The sequence below is a fragment of the Trachurus japonicus genome, chromosome 1 (assembly GCF_045865225.1).
Source record: "Trachurus japonicus isolate A0001 chromosome 1, Traja_1.0".
NCBI lineage: Eukaryota > Metazoa > Chordata > Actinopteri > Carangiformes > Carangidae > Trachurus > Trachurus japonicus.
Genome location: NC_140907.1, coordinates 32,269,122 through 32,283,068, shown reverse-complemented (window position 1 = coordinate 32,283,068; position 13,947 = coordinate 32,269,122). Strand labels below are relative to the sequence as shown.

At 42.9% G+C, this 13,947-nt stretch overlaps 1 protein-coding gene across 1 annotated transcript in view; it reads right to left on the bottom strand.

The window, feature by feature from the left end:
• The window catches only part of LOC146992329 (voltage-dependent T-type calcium channel subunit alpha-1I-like), a 292,588-nt gene that overhangs the window by 204,562 nt on the left and 74,079 nt on the right, over positions 1–13,947 (bottom strand). Inside the window, exon 2 of the mRNA XM_085785626.1 lies at positions 12,104–12,571. Coding sequence (XP_085641752.1) covers positions 12,104–12,557 — 454 coding nt within the window. The 5' untranslated portion in view covers positions 12,558–12,571. The remainder of the gene's footprint in view (positions 1–12,103; positions 12,572–13,947) is intronic.

The window sequence follows — 13,947 nt, the reverse complement described above, 5'->3', positions numbered from 1 at the left end:
ACCTACTGCTATGACTATGGGGATTATGGCAATGGGCCAATTTTCCAAAATGCTGAACTATCCTTTTAATGACACTGAGGTAAAAAAAGGAAAAAATAGTGTAGCTGAGTATTCCTTTGAAAGAGGATGCATATTGTTGTATAGGCTATAAGTACGTACACACACATTGTTGCTCCTCTGTTCTCACTCAGCTTAGTATGAATGAACAGTGCACACTCTCTCACACACAAGCTCAGAAATCAAATGCACAGTTTCTCTCTCCCTCCAAACTATATACAGTCAGTCAATACAGACCAAAACACACATAACAATGCATGAGTGCACACACACTGACAAACATGAATGCTCCTATTCTCTCTGTCCATCACACATGGAAGTGAGAGGGAACACACACTCCCCGACACACACACACCATCAGTGGGATTTCCTTGTGGGCGACTAATCCTTCTGTGTGTGTGTGTGTGTGTGTGTGTGTGTGTGTGTGTGTGTGTGTGTCACACCGCTCTGTCAACATCTGGCAGCAAACATTTCAAAGGGAGGAGATGCAGACGAGGAGGATGAGGGTCAACAGGTAAATGTGTGATTGTGTTTCAGTTTAATCTGAGAGAAATTGAAAACAAGAGTGATAAAAGAAGCAGAAGATAAACATGGAGACTGGTGGCATTTAACCGTCCAGTGGGGGAAAGATGAATGAGAAATGTAGGAGTAAAAAAAAAAAAAAAAGTACAAAAAAATATTTAAAAATAAGAGAGAATAAAACTTGACTTGACGTGGATACGAAATGAAAAGAATGGCTGATATTAATATAGAAGAAAGGAGGAAGATTTAAAGAGGATAAGAGGAGATGACAGCTCCTTGTGTGCAGCCTCTCCACCACTTTGACAGGTAGGTACGGTGACATTAGCATAGTGATTAACAGTCACATTACCATGATGATTAATACCGGCATTAGCATAAGCACTGTGACTGGGAGAGAGCCAGAGAAACGTTTGCACACGTCAAGACAGGAGAGAGTATAAAAAGAAATGATGTGGAGCGGCAGAAGGAACCAGAGAGGATGGAAACAGTAATTATGGAGAGGAAACAAAAGGGATGAAGACAGAAAATGTCTTTTTTCTTTTTTTTTTTCCATCATGGCTGTTGGCAGCTACAGCACCATCCACTCCAACACGTCTTCATAAATAAGTTTACCACTCGCCTGTGCTGCATGTCCAGTGATGAGACAGGGGTGTCCCACAGAGGGAGACCAGCTGTCAGCTCGATTCCCTCTGCTGATAAAACCACAACCCGGATCTTTTTCTATAGGTGGAAACACTGACCACACACACATGCATGCACACACACATGGAGGGTTAATGTACAGCTGGAAACCAAGACTGTCAGTCTAGACCTGTACACAGAGGAAAGCCTATTTTAACTGTGAAAGATGGAGGAGCTCTAGATCAGGAAGGGAACCACTTGGATTTAACTAAGCTAATAGGTAAGAGCCTCCCATTGGATAATTACTGCATGGATAATTATGTTTCAGCTGGCAAAAACTTATTTAACCCTAGCTGATGCAGTCTCAACAACCATGCTGGAAGACACATGTGGTTGTGGAAAAGATGTTAATCTGTTTCAGAAGGGTCACTCACATTATTGGCATCAAGCAAATAAAACATCTAAGGAGATTACTGAGACTAATATAATTGGCAACGCATTATCAAAAACTGAAAGGATAGTGGGGAACCATCATCTTCAAGGAAGAAACATATAATATATAATATAACCACAGAGTCCAGACCTTAACCCCATTGACAATCTTTGAAAATTCAATGCAAGTCTGGGTGGAAATGAATGTTGTGACATTGCAGAAGCTTATCAAAATGATGCCACAGTGAATGCATGCCATTCCAGTCCAGTCCAGTCCAACAAATATTAGAGTGTGTGACTTTTTTTTTTGGACGGGCAGTGTATTTTGTATGTGTCTGTCCATAGCTTGTCTGTTTTTTTAGCTTGTGCCTGTTTTTAGTTTTTAGATTTGTCTACCTTTTATCTTTACTGTTGTACTTTTGTGCTAGGAGTACAAATTTAGTTCTGTCATGTGCAACATGAAGTGGAATGACAATAAATGAAACCTTGACCTTAAATAAACCAATAAATAAATAAATATGAATCTGACAAAACAGAGCATACGAGTAAACCAACAACGTCTTTGCTTAGGTTAAACAAAAGCAAATGTGCCACCTAGCTTCTGTCAACTATTGTGCCTCCCCCTCTTGGAAATCCAAATCCAGCAATGACATGCATCATTCCTCAAAGTTCATGTCAACCTCATGTTGCCAGTGAATGTCCCCATCTTGAGGTTAGGTGAAATTGAAAATGCCAGAGAAAAGCAATGAGAACACATCTAACACTTTACTACATAGATCACAGTCTGATCAGTCGTCCATTGTCGGGCCTGAGATTATAAAGGCAACTGTGTTTATGTCACACTGTGACAGAAGGCATCACATGTAAGGTTGGCATTATGGTTTTCCCATTTGGTAAACATGAACATCTCCCATGGGTCCATACAAAGAAGGGTCACGTTAAAACAAACCTGCCACCTGGAACATTCACTTGTGAAGAAAAACACAATCAGATCCTCAAGGATTCAACAAAACTAACAAAGTAAAGTAGAACAGATGGAGGCAGCATGGAGCTGCAGCGAAGCACATGTCATGTTATGGTGATCTGCCAGGACTAGACGGGTCTTGTCAAGTCAAGTCTATTCATCATACAGGCAGCAATTACAGTCACAGAGGGCTTTTGCAGATCTGTGTAAAACAAGAAAACAAAATGCCAACTCTTCAAAACGAAGATGGAAGAAGGCAGGGAAAAAAAGAAGAGATGTGATGTAGGCAAATGACAGAAACACCAGCGTGAACAGTCAGGCTGCTGCTGTGTCAGATTACGCTGTGAAGGCATCCGAGCGCACAGTCCTGACATTAAATTAGTCACGTCTCTCCCTGGTGGAGCCACAACGATTTGCATGTCATACACAGATGATGCAGTCGACCTGGCAACGCACTGCAGCCTCCAACATCTGGAGTCCAAATATATCTGTGCAGGAATTCTGTTTATCGATGTCACTTCTGCTTTCGACATCATCAGCGCACTCCAAGCTGTTCGGGAAGCTCCGGGACGTGAACATTAGCACCATGGTGTTCCTCTGGATCCTCCGTTCATCATACGACATGAAGAACGTTGACACCAGATTCACACTGAACTCCATTAAAGGTAGAGTCTGGAAGTTTGATCGTTGCAGTTTGTAAACAAAACATTCAAACTGGGCCCCTCCTCTCGGGCTCAGCTGTGCAGCCTCCTGCCCCCGACAGCAGATTCAGGAGCAGCAGTTGTCAGGACCACAAAGAAAAGGAAATACAGTCCGAGTGAAACCTGGAGCCATGGACTGATACCCGGTCGTCACTGAAAACTGGAGCCTCCAGTGTTATGCTGTAACAAGTAGGAGGGTTGTCGTGGTGTCCCGTGCACAACAAAAGGTGGTTCCAAACGAACCCTGGTACAGTTAATTTGAGGCCTGAAAGCAGCCAGACCTCGATCCGTCCCAGTTGCAAAAAGCATACGGTGCACATGAGAATGCGCTCTCTTCTTCACAGCTGTCTTGCAGCAGGTCTTCTTCGATGTAAGATCGTTGTGAGAAATTGACGTTATATTCAATGTGGCTTTGTTTTCAAATTCTGGTCCACATGTAAAAAGTGCAATGTGAAAGCGAAAGGCGGCAAACAAAACGAAACAATCAAACAAACAAACAAAAAAAAAAACATTGCATTTGGTCCGGACCAACGCAAAGTGAACTAACAGACTAACCCTAACCCTAACTAACAGACTTTCCTGGTGTGATAACACCCTAAGACAATGAAAGCTCCTACAGGCTGGAACCTAACCTGGTCCTAAACCACCTGGAGATTACTGAAGTGATCATCAACAACCAACCCTTTCATGTTCAGAAGCACATCTCAAGTCAATGTTTCATTTATGATCCTACTGTGACAGTTCGAAAAACACAGACCTGAGCAGAACATATAGGTTCAGTGTTACACAGACAAAATCCAGAGCTTTCAGTCCAGATCACTATCAGGTATAGAAACACACCCAAGCGTGTAAAAAGAAAATGATCACCACAGCATCAAAGATCACAGGCTGCCGACCCCCGACACTGAAATCCAGATATATCATCTCCAGAGCGATGGAGATAACGGATGATCCTCACCACCACACTGTTCAGAAAACCTTAACGCGAAACCCTACAGATACTGAATTCATCAACGTGTGAGGTGTGGACTTTGTGTTTTGTCTTCTATCTCTGTTGTGCACTTCTGTGAAGCCCCAGTGTTGTGTATTGTTGCAGCCATTCAACTGAAGGAATGTTGAACAGGAAATTAATCTGGTAATTAAACTGATTTTGTTGAGCAGAAATCTCCATTTGAGCTGCATCAAGCCAATCATCATCCAATCACATCCCCCGAAAGAGTGTCACACAGCCGTCCTCTTGTGTTCACTGATTATCCCCCGTACGTTCAATTTGCATGAAATGTAGCTGAATGTCATTTTCTTCACGCGCGGCGACATGTTACGACGCCCGCTACACAACCTGATATATGATCGCCACTCGACACCCCCCTTTAATTAAAATGTAGTTATCTCGATGTAATGTATGCACGCGCTGCACTCGAACCCACGTTTAATTTTTAGTGGCTAAGTCTTGTCCTAACAGCCCATTACACACATCAGGGGTCGTTAAACGGCTGCAAACCACCGAACCAATCAGCAACCGGACATGGCATCACATGACCAGGAGGGAGTTTAACGACCAGGTGCTCAGCTGAGGTATCACTCCAGGATGAGCAGATGGAAATAGGATGGACCGGGCAAACTGATTTCAGTATATGAGGTCTCCTGTGCTTTTACTCAGGAACTGCTCATCATATACAAAAATGCACAAATCAGAAGATTCTGTGTGTGTGGATGTGAGTTTGTGTGAGAGAGAGTGTGTCTGTGCAATAATAGCAGTGGCACAGAGGGCCACATGTGTTGGTCCACGGGAGATTGAAAGTGAATTGGAAGCTATTAATCTGACCTTCCCCTGCCATCAGATTTGGTTGGGAGCAAAATATATATTCACTCCACACACTCTGCTCCTCTTTGCACCGCCACACACACTCTCCTCTCTCTATCACACCACACATCCTCCGTCGGTCCTTCCTCCCCTCCGATCCACAGGTACAAGTTTAGATGTCTTGAGAGCAGCGTTTTACTTCTCGGGCTTTGAAATGATCTCCATTAATCCCTTCGCCTCCTGCTGTGTTTTTTATTATCCTCTTCTATATGCCAATGAGCTCGCTGGTGTCTCCGCCTCAGAGCTGCTCATATAACGTGATATTCACAGCTCTTTTCCTCACTTTCAGTGGCATCACACGGATGTGGATAGAAAGACAGAGCAAAAAAAAAAAAAAAAAGCTCCATTGTTCAAAAGTAGGGGAAGAGAAACCGCAGACTATGGCGTGTTTTTGCCTTGATATTTTACTTCTTATGTAACTTTGCAGCCTCTTAAGCATGGGAAAACAATTTAGCAAAAAGAAAACAAAATACAAATAGCAATTTCACAGGAAATGGTACGACGACTGGCAGCACCTCAGTATGAATGTATAACACGGTGTTTGAAAGAAAACTCAGTTCCACCTGATGCATTTCTCCTAATTCAGTAAACTGAATTTATTGTTTCCAAGTGCTCTCCAAACGCCATTTTCCCCCAATAATACAGCAGCAACGAATGCCTTTGGGTAATATTCAATAAGATAACATTTTAGGTTTTTAACAAAGTGGATGGATACAAAAAGCCAAGTGCTTTAAATTGTGCCTGGAGGAAACAATCTGGCCATCTTTCCTCTGCTATTAATACCGCTTTGTACTCAGCAGCAAACAGGTTTTCCATATCAAACAAAAAGCCTTAAAAAGCTCTGAAGCACAGCGGCTGCTGATGTGGATACTGAATCAATCGAGTTAGTGGGTAGTGATGTGGTTGGTCTGAGAGTCAACACCAAAGTCAGCAAATCCAACGTTTTGCTTCATTTGTTTTGATCTGCACAGGCTGAGTCATTTTGGGTATCTGAGTCGTGCAATGAACTTAATGAAAATGATATTATTGAATTATGTTCCAGAGACATATTGATTGAATCTAATGGGCATTTCCAAGACTTATATTTCAGCATATTGGAAGGTGTTTCTAATATTTAGTCTACCCTACCTCATACAGTAAATGGTCCTTGGATCAGTGATATCTACCCAATGTTGTGTCTTAAAACCATTTCTTGCTTTTGTGTTTCTTCTCTTGCAAATGTGAGATTGAAATTTCAGGTGAGCTTTAATTAGCCTGGTCCTAACCAGTCTATTGGACTTCATTTCATATGTGTAAAGGGTCTGGGCCACTCTCCACAGAGAAACATTTACTTCCTGGTAAGTAGATACACGGCTAACGTTTACCAAATCGCTAACGTTGGGTCGTGACATACGTTGTGCACCAGTCTGCCAGAACGTGATGCAGCTGCTGCGCTCTGTAAGCAACGACCATCCCCCATCGCAATGGTGTCCACCATCGAGCTTTGCCACAATGGAACAAATAGCTTCTGTCCATCGCTCTGCCATCATCATGTTTGAACTACAAATTCAAACCTAGCGTGTAACCTCAACGTCACTGTTCTCTTCACTGATTGGCTGGTAGATTCTAAGCAGGAGAAAATCTGCAAAAGCATTTCAATCCGAGGCAAAAGTTGAGCAGAAATATGAAGCCAGGCTACAGCTTGGATGTGGACGTGGATTAAAAAGGAACTATGCAGAATTTTTACCTAAACTATGCTACATTTTTACATTAATTAAACAGCTTTGGAGTAATTGTGATTGTTAAATAAATGACTTGTAACTTGTGAGAACGGAGGCTCTCTTTCTTCAACGTAGCATCTACTGGCTGAAAACCAACCCTGTAAGATCAGAGCCTCCGACCCGGTGTCCCAGCTCTATTCTCGGCGGCACTGCAACTCAAACACGCCCCGTAACCCGTAATCTCTTGTTTATGACACATTAAGCTACACAAATACACATCATAACGTGTATATTATGATCAATAACGTTATCTACCGCTTCATGGATTGCTTTCTAGCCGGCTTCCTTGAAAACAAATGCACATGGCTGGGAGGAGGGTTAGCAAAACAGCAGAAAAGCGATTTGCATAGTTTCCCTTTATTATAGATGACAGAGACAAAAAGGACCCTGGCAATCACAGTAAAAAAACAAGCAGCTGAGTAGAAGAAGCACAGAAGCCGACTAAATACTTTGAGCTACAGTTGCAAACACAAGCCACTGTAAAAACGGGATAAAATTATGTCCGATAGCGTTTTGGATTCAGTGCGGAGTGACAAAAGTTTGATCTGTGTTTTACTGCACACTGCCTGAGGTGTTGTTTTTTTCTCTAATGTTGACTGCCATCCATCCTTCCCTACCTCCCTCCCCTCACTGACGCCCTTGCTCTCTACATCTGCAAAACGATTTAATGCCATGAAAACTACACTTGATTTTACAGTCTAGGAGGGATGGGGTGAAGAAGAGCGATAGAGACGGAGAGAGACTGGCAAATATGCAAGCCTTAAAGCTCTAAGCCTGGTTATCTCCTTTCAGAGACCTCTTTCCAAGTCACACTCAGTCATTCATCTTTCTATGAGCTCCTCAACTTCAACTCTATCTTCACCGTTTTACCTTATTATGTAAAAAAAAAAAAAAAAAGTCGTTCTTTCAAGTCCCACTGCTTGAGTTTAGTAGAGAAACTCCCAGGTCATTTCAGATCACACAGCTGCTGAATAAAAGCTGAACTTCCCACCTGAATCGCTGCAGCTACATGAGCGACCTCCCCCTCACCTGTCTGGATGTTGGTGCTGTCAGAGACTGCAGAGGAGACAAATGTGTTAAAATGTGTCATATCCAGCACAATAGTGAGGTAAACATTAAAGAAAAGGTGTTTTTTCCCCCACTGCTGCGCTATTCAGTCTCTGCTTAGCCCACAAACCAATCTCCCACAGTTCAATAGGGCGGCAGGTAAGCCATAAACATTTCCAACAAAGCTGAGAATATATTTCTACATTATCTTCAAGAGGTGGAACCACAATTAAATGCGCTAAAACTGTGTTAAATGATCCATTATATTGTAAACTGCTCTGTTTAATCCACTGCTGATTGTGGTGACTAATGAATGGAGTTGACTCACTACATCTGTAGATCTTAGATTTGAGAAAATGTTATGATAACTAATACTAATAATGGAAATAAGGCTCAGACTGAACTCCCAGCGCTGGGAGTAGGTAGACTTTCTTTATAAGCCTCGCGTTTCTGAAATGTGTTGGTAGAATTTTTAGACGGTCACATAAATCTTAATTCTTTCCTTCTCCGTTTTCTGTTATCACTTCATTCATTCATTATTCATTTCCTCATTCTTTGCATAATCTGGAAAGGTAGATTAGAGGATTTCTTTTCTTTTACTCTTTCCTCTGAAATTCCACAAATATCCTTTTTTAATAAATAAAATAAAGCGCATTCACTCACACACTCACATGGACTGAATGTATTTATACACACACAAAGGAGATTTTTGCTTGTGGATCAATCTGCTGCACCACTCAATCTGAACTCACAATGCTAGAAAGTGGACCTGGTCAATACCAGCCTTTTCATTTTAGGGAAATAACAAGGACACATATACACACACACGTACACACACCAAAGACACTCACACACTTCTATATTCACTCATATTTCCTCTCATTCAGTAACGCCTCTTTGACTGAACACTGAACCAAACCAGCAGCTGCATCTTACACTGTCAGGTTTTCGTCTGTGAGGACACACTATTTGATGTGTGTGTGATATGAGGATCAAAAGGAGATCTCCACTTGTCAGATGACCAAAAGCTTTAAGTGGTGTCTCAAGAGGAAAATAAGAAAAAACAACAACAATCAAACAAAGAGTAGACATTTTGACCTGGTGCAGCAGGTGCTGTCTCAGCTCTGACAGCTACATGGGCCTTTTTACCATTCCAGCAGCTGAGATACAGTAAGTGCTGCTGTGAAATATTCAGGAAGGAAACTCAGCATTACATATAACCCAGAGGGCACACAGGCTTTTTTTATTCTGATGCTAACGTAGCTCATAGCAACGTAAAAAAAAAAGAAGAAGCGGAGGAACCGTGACTTAAATCTCTGTGCCACAGCTGTGCCACGGGACTGTAACAGAACCTGTTTGTTCCTTGGCAGCCGGTCTTGTGCCTGACACCAGAGCTTAGAGGCTGCTGGAGACAACGATGCTTAATTCACTCGTGAGCTTTTTAAAGTAACACGGGAAGAAGACAGCGCCGGGGACACTTGTAAAGGAGGCGTAGAGAATACACAGCAGGAGAGAAGAGGAAGCAGACTGACACAGAGACAGAATTAAAGACGGAGACAAAGACGAGTATTTTTTTTTTTCCTCTGTCTATAGAGATTTTCTTTAGGAGCACATTACATTTGGATCTGAATGGACGGCTTGTCTGTTTCTGCCTTTCCTCTATATTTTCCCTGCCTCTCTCTATCTCCAGTTGGTTATAAGCAAGAAGCTGACTGGCTGCTGGCTGCTTAATGGAAAGGTACAGTAAGAAGGTAAAATGTCAAGAACACAGCGTCCCTTTCCTCCTCATCCAGACTTCACGCCACAGAATAAAACATAAACTGAGCTGTAAACACATAAACACACATCTGTACTAGATTTGTTGTGTTCCTTCTCCTTCCTCCACTTCCCACTTATCATATCATGTAACATTATCAGCTGATGTCTCAGGTTCTTTCCCTTTGTTTCTCTCAACTCTTTTATTTTCTCCGTATCCTCCGTCTCCTCCTCTCTCTCGTTTCCCTTATCTCCCTTTTTTCCCCCCTCAACTCCACCTCAATGAATTTCGGCACGTCAGTCATATCTCCGCTCCCGTTCTCACTCTTTACACTCACTCAGAGGCGTTACTACTTACAGATAGATCAACTCTGTGTTTAGGGAGTTTGTGTGAGTCACACATCACCTCACTGTAAGTGTTGTGCTCTTCGGAGGCTCGATAAGCAGTGTGTGCTGAACCCGGGGGCAGCGAACAGAGCACCGCTTGTCCTGTATCTGGCGCCCCTGTCATTTCTTATACAGGCACAGCTACAACTGGAGACAAACTGCACAAACACTAGCAGAAAGAAATAAAAAATGCAAAGCCCTGCAGATTAAAGATGACAAGTCTTTCACAGCCTGGATCATAGGAAACCTTGTAAACAGTGGCCTGCAACAACTACTGTATAATAAAGCAACACAGCTTTGGGTCCTCACTGTAGAATCAGGTTCTCATCAAAGACCATCCTTACAGAAAAAACACATGAACTTCACATGTGCCAAATTTGGCACATGTGAAAAATTTTCCACATGTGGTAACATGTTTTACACTTGTTCTCTACATGGTAACACATGTGGTAACATGTGATCACGTCTTACCATGGAGTATGTAAAACATTCACATGTGATTGACATAAAATTGGGCCAAAACCACATCTTTCCCATGTGCAAATAACATGATTCCCATGTGCAAAAACATGTGAAGTTTATATGGTTTTTCGGAAAACTGCAGGAGAAGTTCATGCTGGTTCTAATAGAAAGGTGTCAGAATACAGAGTGTATACTACAACACAACACAATATTAGGTAGGGGGTCACAGTGTTGTACCTGATTGGTGTATATTCTGTAAGAGAAGAAAAGCTCATAATTGAATTTTCTATGATATCAATATTCACTTTGACCGCATGTTAAATGTACATCTAATGTTGCATAGATTTATGTAGAATACAACTCTAAACCAACACAAATAGAGCAACTAGAAAACACAACCAGCTTCTGTTAACATGTGTCCACCAATTATCTCTAGAGACAAGCACCTTGAAAACACTCCTGCTTCAGTCTGCTGCATCTGTTTGATACCTTTAAAACCGAATGTGTCAGATCAGAGGCAGAAAAAGAACAAAAGTACCTGCACATCTGGAACTTTATCCTGTAAACACCTGGACTTAGATCACATAGATGTACACAGCAGGGTAGAGCCACCACGGGAGGAATGTCTGAATATTTAAAGCAGTGCTCTGATCTTACAAACAGTCATATTGCTGTGTTGTACTGTAGCTCAGGATGGAGGCACGGCTGCTGTGAACTTGTTATCTGAGGTGAAACATACGAACCCCAGGGGTCTACTGATGGAGAATTAAAAACTTCAGAGTGAAACAGAGATTTTCTTAATATATTTTCTCCACAGCCTGGAAACGGAGGGGGGTAGAATGATTAAATGATGATGGATTAAAGGGATAGTTCAACATTTTGGCAAATTGGCCCATTGCCATGATCCCTATAGTCATAGCAGTATGTTCATTACCTTTAATTGTCTGTGCAAGCTATTTTTAGAATGGTGTAGCAGAGCCGTGAGCTGCTCAGAGCTACACTACGGAGGCTAATGGGATTTCTTGGTTTCCCTCATCAAACTCATCAAATACACAATCCAACAACTCCAAAACGCTCTGGTGGACAAGTTGTGACCTGCGCATTCACCACGCTATGAGATAATAACAGAACGTTACGAGACAGAGTTGTTTTAGAGGGAAATTCAAGCAAAATCGCTGATGCGTGTTCCTGTCGGGGGCAGTTTTTCAGCTTGTAACATTCTGTTATTATCTCATAGTGTGGTAAATGTGCAGGTCAAAACTTGTCCACCAGAGTGTTTTGGAGTTGTTGGATTGTGTATTTGATGAGTTTGATGAGGGAAACCAAGAAATCCCATGAGCCTCCGTAGGGTAGCTCCGAGCAGCTCGCGGCTCTGCTCCGCTGTTCTAAAAATAGCTTGCACCGACAAATAAAGGTAACGAACCTACTCCTAAGACTATAGCGATTATGGCAATGGGCCAATTTGCCAAAATGTTGAACTATCCCTTTAACACATTAAAAGTGGAGCTGGGTCACGTGAGTAAAGGATATGGGCTGCAGACCATGCGGATGCACAAGCTGCGGGGGCAGGTGGTCTGCTTGAGGCAGAAGAAGACCACAGGTACCAGCTCCGGGTAGGGCACTACCAACACACTGGCATCGCTGCTGCCATCATCATCCTCATCATCGTCGTCTTCATCGTCTCCCTCACACTCCACCACCTCTTCCTCCTCCTCCTCCTCCTCCTCCTCCTCCTTCTGTATCCTGTCCTCCTCTGGAATAACCCCTTCCTCTTCTATTTCCTCCTCTTCCTCCTCCTTTTCCGTGGGAGGTGCGAGCTGGTACGGGGAGGAGGGTGCGCGGGGGGAGGAGGAAGTGACGGCGCCATCGCTGTCGCCCCTGGCTATGGCTGTCGTTACCCTGGAGATCGCCGCCGCTGACGGTGTCGCCGCTGCTGATGTTGTTGTTGTTGCGACGCTGGGGCCCTCCTCCTCCTCGCTCGTCATGGCAACCCAACGGTCTGTGATGAGAGAGAGAGAGAGAGAGAGAGAGAGAGAGAGAGAGAGCAGAAAAGACAGAAGGAGGAATTTAAAATAAACTCTCAGTTCATCAACGGGGTGAAGACACAACACCGAGCACACGCTGTGGAGAGAAAACACCGAGCCAGAGTTGACAAAGGCCCAGAGCAGACTGTTATGAACACTTCTGATCTGCTGGCACCATGGGAAGGAAACCAAAAAAAAACATATATAAAAACCATAAAAATGCCAAGTGGAAGCTGATTTAAAAGTTACTAAAAAAGTTTCCAGCGATGCTTTTTTCAGTGACCTTAAAGGGACAGTTCAACATTTTGGCAAATTCACCATAATCCCTATAGTCATAGCAGCAGGTTCATTACCTTTAATTATCGGTGCATGTTATTTTGAGATCAGCATGGCAGAAACGTGAGCTGCTCAGCGAACACAATGGAGGTGAACGGTACAGGTCCCCTGTCCCTCATCAAACTCATCAAATACACAATCCAACAACTCCAAAACGCTCTGGTGGACAGGTTGTGTCCTGCACATTCACCACGCTGTACCATTCACCTCCATTGTGTTTGCTGAGCAGCTCACGTCTCTGCCCCGCTGATCTCAAAACAACATGCACTAATAATTAAAGGTATTGATACTGCTCCTATGACTCAATTCAATTCAATTCAATTCAATTTATTTGAAGTGGGACAGTGCAAGTTCATGAACGAAACATAAAATCGTAAACAAGCCGGATTGTAGCCACAGGCTAATTTCCATCCGCTGTCCCATACACAGATGTTCCCTGGTACAAAATACAATAAATAAAAACAAAAGCATGTTATAGGGATTATGGCAATCGGTGAATTTGGCAAAATGTTGAAATATCCCTTTAAGATGAGTTTAAAATCCCCTGCTAAGATCAAGCTGGACAGTAGGGGTGTCAACAATAATCGATTCGGCGATGCATTGCAATGCGGGACATGCACGATTCAGCATCGATGCGGCAACGTGCCATAATCGATTATGTCACTGTTTATTTTCTGGCCTCAAATAAAGTTGTGAAGTTTCAATTACCTCCGGGGGCATTTCCGTAGCAACGACATGCGCAGCCTGTAGCTACATGCTAAGCGGCAGGCGGCAGCACCAGCAGTAGCAGTGTTGCCGCTGGCTTTCTTTTTCCTTTTTTTTTTTTCACCCGCGGTCCGGTTGAGAATTAATTAATTAACGCTCGTTAGTCCGGCCGTGTCGGGTCCGAGACTCAACAAGCCGGTCGGGTTTTACCGTTACTACAGGCAGTAGTTTTACCGTTACTACAGGCAGTAGTTTTACCGTTACTACAGGTAGTAGTTTTAACGTTACTACAGGCAGTATGCCCGTTTAT